Source organism: Lactuca serriola, chromosome 8, assembly GCF_051521515.1.
Source record: "Lactuca serriola cultivar US96UC23 chromosome 8, Lser_US96UC23_V15, whole genome shotgun sequence".
Lineage (NCBI taxonomy): Eukaryota > Viridiplantae > Streptophyta > Magnoliopsida > Asterales > Asteraceae > Lactuca > Lactuca serriola.
Genome location: NC_136415.1, coordinates 310,768,794 through 310,785,546, shown reverse-complemented (window position 1 = coordinate 310,785,546; position 16,753 = coordinate 310,768,794). Strand labels below are relative to the sequence as shown.

General features: G+C 36.5%; 1 protein-coding gene across 1 annotated transcript; it reads left to right on the top strand.

Moving 5' to 3' along the window:
• The first annotated feature begins 9,181 nt into the window (after positions 1-9,181).
• Positions 9,182-14,036, top strand: LOC145068392 (chaperone protein dnaJ 16-like). The gene is made up of 10 exons (XM_079015353.1): positions 9,182-9,558; positions 9,835-9,958; positions 10,040-10,122; positions 10,216-10,327; positions 10,421-10,525; positions 10,617-10,667; positions 10,780-10,869; positions 10,945-11,050; positions 11,157-11,359; positions 13,559-14,036. The coding sequence occupies exons 1-10, from the start codon at positions 9,422-9,424 to the stop codon at positions 13,751-13,753; spliced, it is 1,206 nt and encodes a 401-aa protein (XP_078871479.1). The 5' UTR covers positions 9,182-9,421; the 3' UTR covers positions 13,754-14,036.
• Positions 14,037-16,753: the final 2,717 nt, after the last annotated feature.

The window sequence follows — 16,753 nt, the reverse complement described above, 5'->3', positions numbered from 1 at the left end:
AAAATGAAATTTTTGGCCTGTATTTTTGGGATGTTACAAGTTGGTATCAGAGCCTTGGTTTGAGGGATTCGGACATACTCTCGGGTGTGTCTGAACTCAAACTAAGGGCTTGGTATAAAAATTTTCAAAAGTAAAAGCATTTTATAAAAAGAAGTTTGAAAAGAGAAAATGACTTTGAAAAGAACAAGGTGTGTGATGCGTGCAATCAACCGAGCTCAAGTAAGTTTTCCCCAAGATATCTGTACATGTTATGAGATGTTATGATATGATATGATTATGAGAATTGCATGCTAGCTTAGGGCTAAAGATCTAGGAGGATGCCTTACATGCCTATTGTATGTGCTTGTAGACTTGCATGGTAGTACTGATCAGTCAGTGATAGGATGTCCTATTTAGGTTATGCCTGATTGTATGAGCCTTTGAATTGCATGTACAGATTCCTGATTAGAGGATAGAATGATCTTATTGGAATATGATGGTTAGATTACCCATTGTCTGAATGCTGCTTGCTCTGTGCTTTGTGGGACTCTTAGTAATGTGAGTTAACTATTAAGTGAATATGCTAGGTCACATGGGACACAGGCTGGATAATCTCATAGTGCGAGACTTGATCATATTGCGCAGCTCTTGTCTGAGTCCAACGGTTCTGGGGATGGGTCTTTTACTCGAAGGATTATCTGATCTCTGTTGCATGTGGCTATATTCACGAGGTAGCTAGTTGACATTACTGGGAATCTTTCAGTAGTTGAGGACTGGGTGAGTTCGGGAACCTAGGGAAGCCTTGGATATATTTCAGTGAGTTAGAAGTGAGGCTCAGTTAGACTTGGGTGTACCAGTTGAGGAAGTAACTTGGAGGATCCGGGAGGATTGCTGGGGAAAGTATGGATAGGTGTGGAAGGTAGTATTGGGCCCGTACTACTGAAAGCACAGGATCCATACTCGAATCAGTGAGAGTCTTGGAGAATCTAAGAAGCTTCAGGGAAGAGTTTGTGACCCAGTTAGGGACAAAGGATGTTCCAGTTGTTGCAGCTTAGCCATTGGCAAAGCGAGCTAGTGAGCGTGACAGGGTGTCAGATCCTGAAGGATATGATTTCCAAGAGTTGCAGATGCGAGACCGACTGGGAACACCCTGGAAAGAGAGGGTTATGCCAGGTGTGTATAGTAGAAGGTCCCGGGAAGAGACCCAGGACTTCTGATCATCAGGTGAAAGGCCAGTAGGGCCGGAGACGGTGCAACAGGTACGAGAAAGTGCACGAGGGAGTTTGTCACTCCAAGGATTTAGGCTGTTACAGGGTAGCGGGGTTGGTCATGTCAGCAGAAGGGGATCAGTATTCCTCCAGATGTTGCGGCTATTGCTATTAGGTGGATGTTTGGAACACATATCGCTTTGGAATTGTGAGTGAGTTTGGATAAGTCAAATCTCGGGTCGGTTTTCTGCTAGTGTTTGGGTTACCAAGGATCATATATGACATCCTGCATGCCGAAAGGTCCTTGATGAACCCAAAGAGGGACGCATCTTGCGGAGTTGGTTCCGCGCACACCGTTATCATTTCGGATCTTTGTCAGGATCTATGCAGGAGTGTTATTTTAAGGATACTCGATCAGGGTTGGAGTGATTGTTCTCCAATGAAGTCAGCGTTTGGGGATTCTATCATTGTTCAACTATGGTCGATAATTGTCTATGGATGAACTTTGGAGTTCAAGGCACTACCGTTGCTAGGACAGAGCTGGTGACATGAAAAGGGTAGTATCAGTCGTGGGTGTTAGATGCAAAAGTGGTTGGTCATAGCATGTTCAAGAGAATTGTATTTTCGCATGGGCTGTGTTCAGTTAGAGTTTAGTAGTGATGCAAGATTGGAAGCGAGGGCGAGCATTCATCAGCCAGAGTGAGAATTAAGGCCTCCAGTTGTCATCATGGGAGGTAGATTAAGGTGTCAGATTGGACCAGATTTCAAGGGTACTCATCAAGATTCCCGAGGATGGGAGATCTTAAGGTTTAATCGGTGATTAAACGCTAGCATTGGTAAGCACATTTTGTCATCGGTGGGATATTAGAAAGTGAGACGGATTGGGAATCCTTCAATTCTCGCATGCCGTGAAGACTTAGTCGAATCTAAGTGGGGGAGAGACTTTCTATAAAGTTCTCCAACTGTGAGTTTTGGTTGCGCAAGGTGCAATCTCTTGGCCACCTTGTCAACCAGAAGGGTGTGCTAGTTGTTTCGGCCAAGATAGAGGCCGTGATGCGGTGGGAGATTCCGAGGTCTCCATCTGAGATTCGGAATTCCCTGGGTATAGCGGGTTATTTCCAGAGATTTATGCAGGACTTCTTCGAGATTGTGGTTCCTTTGACCTGACTGACCAAGAAATCAGTGGCCTTTCGTTGGGGGCCTAGGTAGCAGGCAGCCTTCGAGGCTCTCAGACAACGGTTGTACGAGGCACTGATTCTCACCTTGCCATAGGGTGTAGATGATTTCGTGGTTTTCCGTGACGCTTTGATCACGGGCATGGGTACGGTACTGATACAATGGGGTCACGTGATAACAGGTTTCGAGAACCAGATTTGAGTTCCGGTTAGGACTCAAGTTCAGTTGTGTGTTAGGTCGAGTGCGTGTTCGACCCATTATGGAAAGTGTTGTAAGACTACGAGGGTAGCCGTAGCATTCACTAGCAGTCAGATAGTTTGAAAAGTGTTGTAAGACTATCGGGGGGGGGGGGGGGAACCTGTAGCATTCACTAGTGGTCAGTTAGTATGGAAAGTGTAGTAAGACTACGTGGGTAGCCGTAGCATTCACTAGCAATTAGTTATCATGGGAAGTTTTGTAAGACTACGGGGGTAGCCGTAGCATTCACTAGCGATCAGATAGTGTTAGAGTGTTGTAAGTCTGCGGGTGTAGCCGTAGCATTCACTAGGGTGGTAGATGGCCTGAGCATGTTGTTAGAACGCGAAAGGAACGGTAGTACCCACCGGTTCGGGTGGAGCAGTAAGGATAAGGAAATCCACGGATTGGATATCGGAATTACCCATATGGATTAGATCTGGTTGAGCCAGTGATAGGACTGTAGGAGCGCCACTACAGTTATGGGATCAGGAAAGCGATGGACGGTATAAGATTGCGTGTGATATAAGGCTACCATTGGTCAGGTAGCAATTACCTCCAGCGTTGGATTTGATGATGACAGGATTCGATGTATGGATTCGATCGGTTAGATCAGAAAGTTGTTAGAGTCACAGTGGCATGATAACTAGTTGCAACTAGTTCCAGAGGAGGATATCGTTCAGAAGTCGTGTCAGGCGACTAAGTGGGAGTCCTTTGGCTCCGCAGTCGGGCCGGAACCCAACATTTCAGATGATTGGTGAACGAATTGAGACCCAGGAGGTCTCGGTATTTTTTTGGTAAGTAGCTATGTAGCAGCGTATACTACTTCAGGCAGTTCAGTGTTCGAGCAGTTTCAACGTTTGGGCAGTGATAGTATGTGTGTTTTACTTGCATATGCGCACGGAATAACTAGTTTATTGGGGAGTGACAAGTCACTCACAGCGAGATTAGCTGAGCCTTAGCCGAGAATAAGTGATCTGCAGAGGTAATTGGGTTGTGACCCAGGTTTATGGTGGGAACCACATGCTATCAGAAGTTAAGTAGTCATTTGAGGGATAAGCGGGCTGGTTCCATCGGTAATGATTTAGTATGAGTGGTCTACCAGGGATTCAGACCATCTCGAGACAGCAGATTTCGATCAGAGTGCATGTGGTCTTGTTGCAAGGAATTCGGCACCTGCAAATTTTAGGGCTTTACGAGGATTGGTCATGGCTACCCTGGGAAGGCTAGGGCGTGCCCAGATTGGTGACCATGCTACTAGAGTGGTCAAGCGAGCAAGGATTAGTAAGGAATGATTTCGAGGACGAAATCTAATTTAAGTGGGGGAGAGTTGTAAAACCCCGTTTATTTATTAAATAAATAGATAAAATTTATGAAAGAGTAGTAGCCCTGAAATCCATATTATTCAACGAGATGTTGGTTTTGGGAGCCAAATGTTATAATTTTAGAAGTTGGGGGTTAAAAGTGTAAGCTCTGGATTTAATTTGAAAATGATTTCAGAAGTCGGGGTGCGTTTGGTAATTACTGGGCTTGGATTGAAAAGAATTTTGAAATGTTGAGGGTTAATTGATAACTTATGGGACTTGAATTGTTAAGAATTTATAATGTTGGGGGCTGTGTTGTAACTTATAGACCTAAGTGAGAAGAAATTGAGAAGGAGGGACTAAAAGTGAAATTTGGGCTTAAGTTGGAATTGGACGGGGTCATAACCCATCACCCTTCTTCTTGGCATCCATTTAAAAGCATGGCTTCAAACAACCCTAACCCTAGGACCATTTTTCATCCGCCACATCTCGTCTCTAGCCGCCACCACCCCACCTTCGTGTTTTTCCGACCAGGTGAGACCGGCGAGTTCCAGCCGACTACCGCCGCTGCTTCGCCATCCAAAGCCACAGCTGCTGCCGGTGACGTCGTGGGTAGCCGAGGGAGGCTGTTGAAGATCGGGGATGGAATCGTAGGTGGCTGCCACTCCCGTTGAAGACGTCGCAGTCGCCGGGCGTCGCGACCGCTCCTTTCCGACGTCACCCTCCGACCGTTTTATTCCTACCACCACTCCCAACCGTTCCACTACCATCGTTACCTGCTGCTGTTCCGCCGCTGCTTCTGTCGTTGGCAATGAATCGCGATTAGCCGCCGCTCCGTCGATGCTGTGACCGTCGAAACCCTAACGTCGCCGCCCTACATCCATTAAAATCGAAGACCGATAGTTGTTGCTGCTGGTGTCCGTTTACCTCGCACAACCGCTGCCACCATCGCAAGATCTTGATGGGTGTGTTCTTTTTCATGCTCAGCTCAAGAGAGTGGGTGTTTTGGTGTTGTCGGACAAAGGAGGGTGTGCTTGTTGGCCGGAAACCACCATGGCAGCTGTCACCACTTACCACCACCGGCCACCACAAGGGTGGTTGTGTGTGTGTCTAGTTAGATTAGTGTGTGTATATGTTTATCGGATTGACATTGTAAATTGTAACAAGAATGGTATTATGAATAGAAATGGAAAACCACCACCATAGGGTGGTGGTTGCCGCCTCCTACCGCCACCGGCCGCCGTGTCGGGTGGCGGTGTGCTCGTCTTGTGAGTTGACTCAATTGGGGATGCTTGAAACCCTATTGGGCCTTGTGAGCCTAAGGGGCCCAATGAAGCCAAACGGGCTTAGAGAAAACCCTAATGAGTCTAATGGACTCTATTTGACCCAATAAAACCCTAATGGACTTGATGACATTCTAGTGGGCTTGATAAGCCCAATAAAGCCCTAAATAACCTACGGCCACAATGCCGCCCCACCAGCTGGGGTCGAGTCTGCGGTTATGCTTTGGGACCCAATTATTAATTAGGTGTTATTTTGGTGTTGACAGTTCGGGAATCTGTCAGCCAACAGCTGGGGTCGAGTCTGCGGGACTACAACAAGTGTGGGATTGTGTCTTCGGGACTTCAGCAGTGTGAGGTGAGTTACCTTCCAGTAGCGGTGGGTCTACGGCCACAATGCCACCCCACTAGTAGGAATTGTATGTTAGATGATTGTCTTTGTGATATCATCTAGGTTTGCTACTACCCGATCTATTATACGTTGGCATGATATGTTATATGTGATGGTGGTAGTAGGAGGGGGAATAGTCCCCAAGTCCGGTTGTTAGGACCGAAGGGTAGTTCGGACACCCCAAATATGTTTGATAGTATGTTTGTGTTATGATATTCGTGATAGTAGCTGAGTGTGGGCAAGGCCCGTATCTCAGAGATAGTGGAGTGTGGGCGAGGCCCGTACCTCCATGAGTGTGGGCGAGGCCCGTATCTCCTAGCTGTTTAGTATATGATTGTATATACTTGTATGCTATGGTTTAGTGGCTGAGTGTGGGCGAGGCCCGTATCTCAGAGATAGTGGAGTGTGGGCAAGGCCCGTATCTCCCAACTAGCGGAGCGTGGGTGAGGCCCGTAACTCCATGAGTGTGGGCGATGCCCGTATCTCCTAGCTGTTTAGTATATGATTGTATATACTTGTATGCTATGGTTTAGTGGCTGAGTGTGGGCGAGGCCCGCATCTCAGAGATAGTGGAGTGTGGGCAAGGCCCGTATCTCCCAGCTAGCGGAGCGTGGGTGAGGCCCGTACCTCCATGAGCCTGGGCGAGGCCCGTATCTCCTAGCTGTTCATTATATGATTGTATGGTATGTGGTATGATGGGGGAACTCACTAAGTTTCGTGCTTACGGTTTTCAGTTTTGGTTTCAGGTATTTCGTGTTTAAAGGAAAGGAGTCGGCTTGATCGCAACGCATCACACTATGGTTTTCCGCACATGAGATCTTTGGGATTACACTCTGATATTGTTTTATGATAAAACGTTTGATTATTCCTACTCGGTTTTGACATGACATGGTATTACAGATGTTTTATCACACTGTTGGTTTTATAATGACGTATTTAAAAATGAAAATTTTGGCCTGTATTTTTGGGATGTTACACCTATCTTCTTCTTTACCCGATCTCACAATCGAAGAACTAATAAAAGGGTTTGTAGCCAAGGAATTATCCCTCACCAACCCTCGAAATACTTGCAAGTTGTCATTGGTTTCCTTCCTTTTTGGGTTGGCGGTGGAATGGGACATCATGGGAGATTTCCTTGTCGTTGGATTACCAGAAGATTGCAATGGATGCGGAAGACGGTGGTTGTTTCTTAAGTTTTTCTTCCAAGAAACATTTATATCTTCGTCACTGTGATCATCCCCTCACCATTGATGGTGCAATAAGGTTAAATTCTATATTTTCTGTTCATTCCCCTGTCAAATCGGTAACAGATCAAAGGGGCTTTGGAAATTCTAGTGGCAGAGGAACAAAGGATTCTTGTGACCCAAGAACATAACACACACATACACAAACTGTTTTCTTGATAGAGCTTCAGTTCCAGAAATGATAGATCTGCAACATCAAATTCGAAAAGAGTGAAGGATTGTGATCGATTAGAAAAGGATGACCAAACCTATTATCCAGGAAATATAAAAATAGATGAGAGCCCGATCGAAACCCTAAATTTGAATCAAAACTGAGATCGGTGTGTGTTTGTATGAATGAAGAAAGGATGAAGGGAAATAAATTTTGACTTAGGTACAGAGACGAAAAGGGGTATATCTTTCATGCTCTTTGTGGTTCTTGACTTCATGTTTGTGGTTGTTTAAGGTGTATTTTTTGTAAATTCTGAAATCGGGTGTGTTTGTGGTTCTTGGTTTCATTTTCATTGCTCAAGAACAACTTTTTTTAGTATAAATCTTTCAGACTCATGTTCTTTTGTTCATTCATCTTTTTTTTTCTATAAATCTTTCAGATTCATGTTTTGCATTCATCCTTAGAAGGCCATAAACGAGAGAGAAAAGGGGAGAGAGAGAAGAGAGAGAGCCATATTTTTGAGATGGTTTTTTTGGTGGAGAGAGAGAGAGGGAGAGAAAGAAGAGAGATAGAGTATTTTAATTTAGAATTTTCTTTAATTGTTGGAAATAAAAGAAAATGAAAAAAACAAAATTAAAAGGGCAAATCCGTCATTTGAAATATTTTCAAACAATTTTGGACTAAACATGCAATAGAATTCTTATTTTGGACCAGTGGTGCAACTCCAAAACTTTTTGGATCAAAGTTCCAATTTTCCACATACCACAGGGACCAAATTTACAGTTTTGTCTTTTAATAATAATATTAAGTATTTCTTAAGAGTCTTCTTTAACTTATTATTAATAATAAGTGGTTTAAAATTAATTAATAATAATTTTTAAAGATAATAACATCAAATTATAAATTACATTCAACTACAAATAAATTGTATTTTAAATGAACATCATTATTGAAATTAGAAAATGATCGTATAAGAAAAAATATAATTAATCAATCATAATAATTGTTAAAAATAATACTAAATAGATAATTATATTTAATTCTATTAATGAAAAATGTTGGTTGATGTCAATGAATATTATTGTTCAAAATAATTGCAATTATATATATATATATATATATATATATATATATATATATATATATATATATATATATATAGTGTATTTCAAAGTTAATGTCAATAACATAACCATTTTAAATATATATTTTTTAATATTTTAACAATATGTTTTTAAACTGCGCTGCGCAACGCGCGGGATATATTTGGAGATGGAACCATTAATAACGTTGTTCTTATTGTTCCTTCCACTTTCAAACTTCCTTTTCCAATGGTTAGTATTCAATCCATGTTTATTAAAAATATTGGTTTATATGTATGATAACATAAAATGTACTATATATAATATTATATATAGTAAACAATAATGTATTCTTCACGTACCTTGCACATCGGCTACCACAACTACAAACTGATTCGATGGGGACAATGTAACTTAATTATAACTCCTCCAATATTTGATCATTTGTTATAAATAAATATCTTATAGCATCAAACAACATTTCACAGTTGAAACACATTGAAACATGAAAAGAAGAGCCATTACCTTTAAACATATCGAATAGGCTTATGAGATCTAAAGACTAAATATCAGGTAAGCTTGTGTTAGAATATAGTTCTAAAAAAATAGATAGTTAACCATGAAAATTCTCTCATAACTATTTGAACTAGCTTGATTGAAAAAGTGATAAATATATGCATCTAGGGTTGTTTGGCTTAGTTTTTCATATGTAAAAGAATTTTTAGTAAAAGATCAAAACCAAAAGATGTTTGACAAAACATTTTTAAAAGCAACTTTTGAATTTTTGATAAAAAAATAACCAACTTTTTGGAAAAGTCAGAAAACCTGACTTTTTGTAACTTTTTGGAAAATGACTTTTATCCCCCCCTATATATGACCTTCATGAAATAAATGACATCACCTACCAAAACCCTTTGAATGGGCGGAGGACTACAAAGAATTAAGCTAACTTATTTGAACAAATATCCATATTCGAACTTCGTAAAAATAGAAACTTATTGTAATGTCTTTAAAATGATTATCGAGAAAAATAGAGGGACTAAATTTTAATAATGTAAAGCTCAAGGTAATGAAGTGTAAAATATAAATAATGAGAGAGATTACATGGAAAAGAGTTCCAACTAATTTCCCCTCCATTTCTTCGATTTCTAACTTCGTTTTCCCAAAAAGAATTCTACATCTTCTCCTCCAACGAGGAAGCCCTGCCAACAAATCAAAGGAGCTGCGATCTGTTACCAGGGTTTCTCCAAATGATCATGTTTTATGCTTCTTCGTCTTCTTCATGATCACAAACAAGTTTTTGTAGAGAAAGATTTCTCTTTTCTTGAACACATTTTAGGGTTTTTAGGTTGATTTTCAAAATTGCTTGAAAATGCCAGCTCACAGATCAAAATCGGAGAAGAACGAGGAAGAAATTCAATTAAGGAGAGACCCTTATGATGTTCTTGGTGTTTCTCGTAGCTCCACAGATCAAGAAATCAAAACCGCTTACCGTAAATTAGCTTTGAAGTATGTTTTCTTACTTTGTCGATTGTTCTCTTTTCCCCCTTTTTAGGTTCTTTAATCTTATTGTTCCTTTTATCCAATTGATCTATGTATATACCATATTATAAGATTCACGTATATTCAATATCGGCCTGTTATTTTTCTGTAAATTCAAGGATAGTAATTATTAAATACGTTACAAAGCTACATATATTTCACTTTTGAGACTCAAAAACTTCAATTTTATTTTTATCGATGATACATATTAATTACAGATGTATCTATTTATCTTTATCCAAGGTATCATCCAGACAAAAATGCAAATGACCCTAAATCAGCTGATATGTTTAACGAGATCACTTATTCCTATAATATATTATCCGATCCAGACAAAAGACAACAGTATGATAGTGCTGGTTTTGAGGTGACCATTTCATTATTGAATTTTAATAAAATTTATAAGCTTTTATTTCATTTTGACACTATAATAATAATAATCATTCAGGCTGTTGAAGCTGAAAATCAAGATTTGGAGCTCGATCTTTCAAGTTTGGGAGCTATGAACACCATGTTTGCTGCAATTTTTAGGTCTTTTTTACATTCTTGATTCCTACCCTTTTCTTTGATTTTGAATCGGTTTTATAAATAACTTGAGATTATACATATTATATATTGTTACAGTAAACTTGGAGTTCCAATAAAAACTATTGTATCGGCTACTGTGTTGGAGGAGGCAATAAATGGTTCAGTTCCTACACTTCCATTAACTTTGGGGAAATCTGTTTCTAGAAAGGTAGATTCTGAATACTTGAAAACTAAACCCAATTTAATTTTATAAAAAAACTGTGATTGTTTGTTCATATAAAATCTTGTATTTTTTTAACAGGTTGAAAAGCAATGTGCGCATTTCTATTCTATTAGGATAACAGAGAAAGAAGCACAGGCTGGAATAGTTTGTCGAGTGCAATCAGCAGACAAGAGCAAGTTCAAGGTTTTGCAAATTTACTGTTTTGTCCTTTTAGAAAACTCGTATTAAGGGTGAAAACTCGTAAATAGGGTTTTGATTTTTTGATTTTTTGCAGCTTTTGTATTTTGATCAAGACGAAAATGGTGGATTGTATCTCGCTTTGCAGGTATACACCATTGTACTTTGACTACTTTCTGTTTTTCTTCTTGTTAGGGGTAGTTTTGGAAAACGCAATTAGTAAAAAACTAAAAGGACAAAGGTGTCTTTTCATGTTTCAGGAAGATAGTGCAAAAAAAGGAAAACTGACATCTGCTGGGATGTATTTCCTCGGTTTCCCAGTCTATAAATTGGATCAACCATCTAACACAGTGAGTAAAAGACGAAAATACCCCCAAACTTTTAACATTTGAATTGTATTTCATTTCATTATCTATCGGATCCAGATGATTAAAAGAGACCCAGATGCTGCTTTCTTCAAAAAGCTCGAAGGATTTCAGCCATGTGAAATTAGCGAATTAAAAGCTGGAGTTCATACATTTGCTGTTTATGGTTAGATTTATGAAATATATGAATTTACCCATTTGAGATTATTATATTGGTTTTATTTTATACATGATTCTAATTATTATTGTTATTAATTTATGATTTGGGTTAGGTGACAATTTCTTTAAAAGTGCTAATTACACAATTGAAGTGCTTTGTGCGGGTTCTTTTGTTGATGAAAAGGAGAATCTTCGTGTTGTTGAAGCTCAGATTTCTTCAAAAAGAACAGAAATTTCTAAATTTGAAAGTGAATATAAACAAGTTATTGCACAATTTACAGAGATGACAAACAAATATGCACAAGAAATGCAAACGGTGAGTTTAATAATCAATTTCTTGTTTTAGTTTTTATGTTTGGTTGGATGGAATGGAATCACGAAGGAATGGATATTCGTATAAGTTTTTTTTTTTTTATTTTTTATTTTTTTATTTTTTTTTTATAAGTTAGATGTAAATAAAAGGTATACTTTTAAGTTTTAACAATATTCTATGTATTATGTAATTTTAATGATAGAATTTGTTATTTACACTAAAACCCAAATAAGTTTATAATAAAAACATTATTTTCTAGTTAGTTTTAGAAAATGAAACTATAGTTTGTATATAAGAATGTATTATAATACAATTTTCAAGCCATCCTAAGATGGAATGGAAATTAAAAGGATGAAAGGAATCAGATTCCTTTTCATTCCATTATGCATAGCAAACCGCATTCTTTTTTTTTTTTCATTCAAATGGAATGAGCCATTCCATTCCTTCTTTGATTCCATCGTATCAAACGCTACCTAGATTCTTGTCTCTTTGCCTACATAAACATCCTAATTTTCTTTTGAGTAAATTACACGAATGGTCCTTATGGTTTGGGGTGATTTGCGCGCTTGGTCCCTAACTTATTTTTTTAACTCGGAAGGTCCCTACTATTTGTTTTTGTTACGCGCTTGGTCCCTACTTTTTGTTTTTTTGTTACTCGTTTGGTCATTGTCTTCCCTAAAGAGACTATTATTTAAATATGGAAAAGTGGTGGGGTAGGTAAGGTAAGGTGAATGGGTGGGGTTGGGTGTGTGTTTATTTAAATAAATTAAAAAATCAAAGGAAAAAATAGTCTTTTTAGGTAAGACAGAGACCAACTGCATAACAAAAACAAATAATAGGGATCTTCCGAGATAAAAAAAAATAAGTCAGAGACCAAACACGCAAATTACTCTAAACCATAGGGACCATTCGTGTAATTTACTCTTTTCTTTTACATGCTATCACAACATGATACCTTTGTAAAGGGGTAAAGTTGTCTTTTAAGTAAATTTTCTTTCATCCGTTTCGAGTATAGTCATATCCTTAGAAATGGTTGCCAAAACCACATGACATAAGAGAAGCAAATTTTCCCTCAAGACGATTTTACCCATTAAAAATACATACAAACCGTATAGTGTTAGTTGTTGCATTGACCACATTCTCTTTATTGAAATTCTATAGTGAGATCAACTCTAGAGATGCACAAAGACCCCTTTTAGAATATAATTAAACATTTCCTTTTTCCAAACAAAAAAACCAATTTCTTTATCTTTTTACTTTTAATTTTCTTTTTTTATTAGGCCCCGTTTCTTGTTCTTGTGAGTGCATGATCAGTTTTAGTTTTGGACTGTTTTTTAACGGTAAATAGCACAAAAGACACTAAGTTTACACCAAAATTCTAATTTGACACTGTTAGTTTTTTTTTTTTTATTTTATTTATTTATTTATTTTTTTTAATTCTGACCATTTTATAGGTCAACCAAGTTGCCAACTGACGTGGCGTGATTACATGTTAATTTTGATGATATTGTATGCTGACATTACATGCTTACTTTTTCCCACCAAAAACATTAAGTTTCAGTTTTTCGATTTTCACACTGAGTTTAATTTTTTTTTTCAGTTTTGACACTTTTTTTGCTCAAAATCGAACGTCATTTTTTCCAATTTTGTTCAATGTTGACCATTTTCCATTTGAAATCGTATAAATATTTTTTATAAATAATGTAACTAATCCATATTTATGCATAACATCTTGTTTTGAATGTAAAAAAAACCTTGTATTTATAACAAAAATGTGGTTTTTAAACGAAAAAAAATGTATTTATACGGTTTAAAATGTAATAAAGAATATATTTATATTGTTTCAAATGGAAAATTGTCAACAATGAACAAAATTGGAAAAAATGACGTTTAATTTGGAACAAAAAAATCGTGTCAAAATTGGAAAAAAAAAATTAAACTTAGTATCAAAATCGAAAAAAATGAAAATTTAGTGTCTTGTAGGTAAAAAAATTTAATTTTGACACGTCAACATGCCATGTCATCAAAATTGACATGTCATCATGCCACATCAGCTGGTAACTCGGTTGACCGGTAACGTTATCAGAATTATAAAAAAATTGAAATTTTAGTGTAAACTTAGTGTCGTTTGTGTTATTTACCTTTTTGTTCATCTATAATTAAATCAAAGCTAATATTATATATATATTATGATTCTTGTAGATTGATGAGCTTCTTAAACAAAGAAACGAAATACACGCATCATACACAGTTACCTCACAAACAAAGCGTAATAGTAGCAGTAGAAGTAAGAAAAAGGTTGTTTTAAAAGATGAAAAAAAAGCATCCATAAAAGATGGATCAAAGAAAAAATGGTACAATATTCAAGTAAAGCTCGACAAGAGAAAACCCGGCTGACGTCATCAATCTTGTAAAGATTTAGTCTTCTTGTTGAAAATTACTACACAAAGAAAGAAAAGACTGGAGTTTAGCTTGGCCACATCACCACGCATGTTTCACTTGTACAATTGGATACGTAATGTACAAGTGCTTAATGCACAAATTTGACGTTTTTGATGGAGGGATATGTCTAGGTGGGGTAGGGTCTGTATGTCTTGTTTTCTTCTTCTTTTTGGTATAAAAAGCATGTAACTGTATATTGAACAAAGTAAAATTCAAGTTAAACACGTTTCTTGGTGTCTTTTTCCTCGGTGAATAGTGTCGACGTTTTTAGGTGTTTCTAGGTTTAAGGGTATTTAGTTTTTACTCTTTTTGGAAGATGGTTGTTGTCTTTTTGTAAGAATAGTATAGGATTCAAATAAGATCTTGGTATGACAAAAATGTATGAGTGATGTTTGATATAATATTTGTTTAGTTTTGAATTATTAGGGATGGGTAGATTGATGAATGAAGACAGAAGATCCCTACCACCATGCTTATAATTATCCATGTGAATGGCGTTTTTTGGGGAAGACTTGTGGGTCTATCGTACATATAAAATATCTACAAATTCATTCCCTTTTATTAAAAGATGACAAGAATTTTATGACAATCATACCAAGCTAGGTTGATACCAAGGCTTTCGGTTAGATTTGATTGCTTGGGGACATTGAAAATACTCATTATAAATAAGCTTAATTTGAAAACTTGATCAAAATTAAAATTTGGTGACTCGATAAAACTTTACATTTTAGGAGTCTTATTAACTTTTTACATATTACATGGCTCTTTAGCGTTGAACATTAAGTGGGGTCATCGGTTGCATACCTAATAGACGTCATCGTGTGACTTGAAAAAGCAGGGCCGGTCCATAGGTTTTTGTTACCCTAGGCAAAAAGGCTTAACAATGCCCCTATATCTAAACTACACACCATCTACCCTAATAAATGAAAATGATTTTACCACATGTCATTCTCTCATAAAATTAGTCACATGTCATTTTTTCATAATTTTATATATATTTATTTTCCACTTGTCATTACTTTAATTTTCATTTTCAATATATCATTAATTTAGTTTCCATAAATTAAACCTACCATAATGACTATTAATTTCAAATTTTAAATTTTAAATTTTAAATTTCAAATAAATTTACAGTTCAAACCTTTGTGTTTATAATTTTGTTATAATTAACCCGTTTAGTATACACTAAACACATAATTTTAATTTATTTATTTTTTGCATATTTTTTTTCATCGTAATTTTCATTTATTTCAATTTCAAATTCAAATAAAATTTCTATTTAATCGTTCGTACTTAACATTTTGTTTTAATCAACTCGTATAATATACGGATGTCACAACTAGTAAACTTATAAAATGTAACTGAATAAAATTTTTATTTAGAAACTCGTATTCATACATTCTTTTTTATTTAAAAAACTCGTCTCCATGTAAACTAATGCCAAGTGGTTGAATAAAAAAAGCAACCATCAAACAATTAATAGCAATCAGTTACCTTTTGAGGTTCATACAAACTAAAAGTCAATAAATAATCATTTATTTGTAGTTGTTCTTCAAGCAAAAGCAACTATCCTATCACAATGGATATTTTGAAGAGAAGTGACTAAAAATAAAAGTTGTACAAATATAAAACTGGATAAACAAATTATACAAATTTTTCCTAATTTACCAAACTAAAAGAATTTAACCGTTAAACTAAATTACCTTAATAAGCTACATAAAACTTAGAACCATTGTCTTGAGAGCCATTTAACGAATCAACAATTTAAAAATCACCATCCCTTACCACTTCCAAAACAAACATACAAGCCTGTTTTTGTGAACAAAAATGGTATTAGAATCAATTAGTCATTACTCAGTTAAAATTAACAAAACAGCAAAATCATAAAAATGAATAAACAATAAGTAAATTAGCTATTTACTACAATAAAAATAAGAAACCACTGATGAGTTATGTCTTACCAAGTCTTCAAGACAAAGGGCAACCGGGAAAAGTCTTTATCTGCTTGGCAAATTCGTCTGTCAAGAATCAAAGCCAAAGGGGAAAAAACCCAACTCCAAATTCGTTTTCAAGAATTCAAGATAAAGGGCAATAAAAACAAAAGTCATTTGAAAACAGAAAAGTGAAAGACCGAAACAAAAGAACCAAAGTTTATGTTTATGTTTTTACTTTCAAGATGTTAACTGACCTGAAAAATGAATAATGAAATCATAAAATGAATCATTTTTAAAAAAAAATATTGTGAAATAGCAACAATGGAAAATTATATACCTACTTGTGTCTTCTAATAAAAAAAACAAAATAATTAGAATTCTAATTGATTATTATTCGGTATACATATAGCCTCCTAGATCACAAAACATAAAACAAAAATTAGTAACTTCAATTGATTATTATATGATATACCTAAAAACGGAATCATGGATTTAAGAATTACCAAGTAAGAAGGCCTCAAACTCCATTCTACAACTCTTTCAAATACGGAAATTTGAACCAAAGGCTTCGACCTCCTTGTCTCAAGCAGTCCAATTTTGAACTTCAAGTGTACTAATCATACAGATCAGGAAACTGGAATAACCAGATGAGAATAGTGATCAGATAATGAGAATAGGAGAAAAGAATCACCAAACAGAAAATGGTATACCTCATATGGGAATCAATGAATCAGAAAATCAAAAATCTAACCGTAAAAGAGAAACTGGAATCGCCAAATCCTTACAAAGCCCTAAAGATATTTAGAAATTGGAGAGAAGAAAAGAAAAATAGAAACTAGATTCAAAACGAGCATTCATTGATTTGAATTTGATGAGGATGCCCCTTCATCTTCTAAAGCTTCTAGATTTCTAGGTGTACTCGATTGGCAATCAGCCAATGACACATGTGGATTACAACTTTCGCCCCACTAATTATTTTTTGCTTTCCCGCCCCATCTTGCAGGCCTTGCGCTGGAAAAGA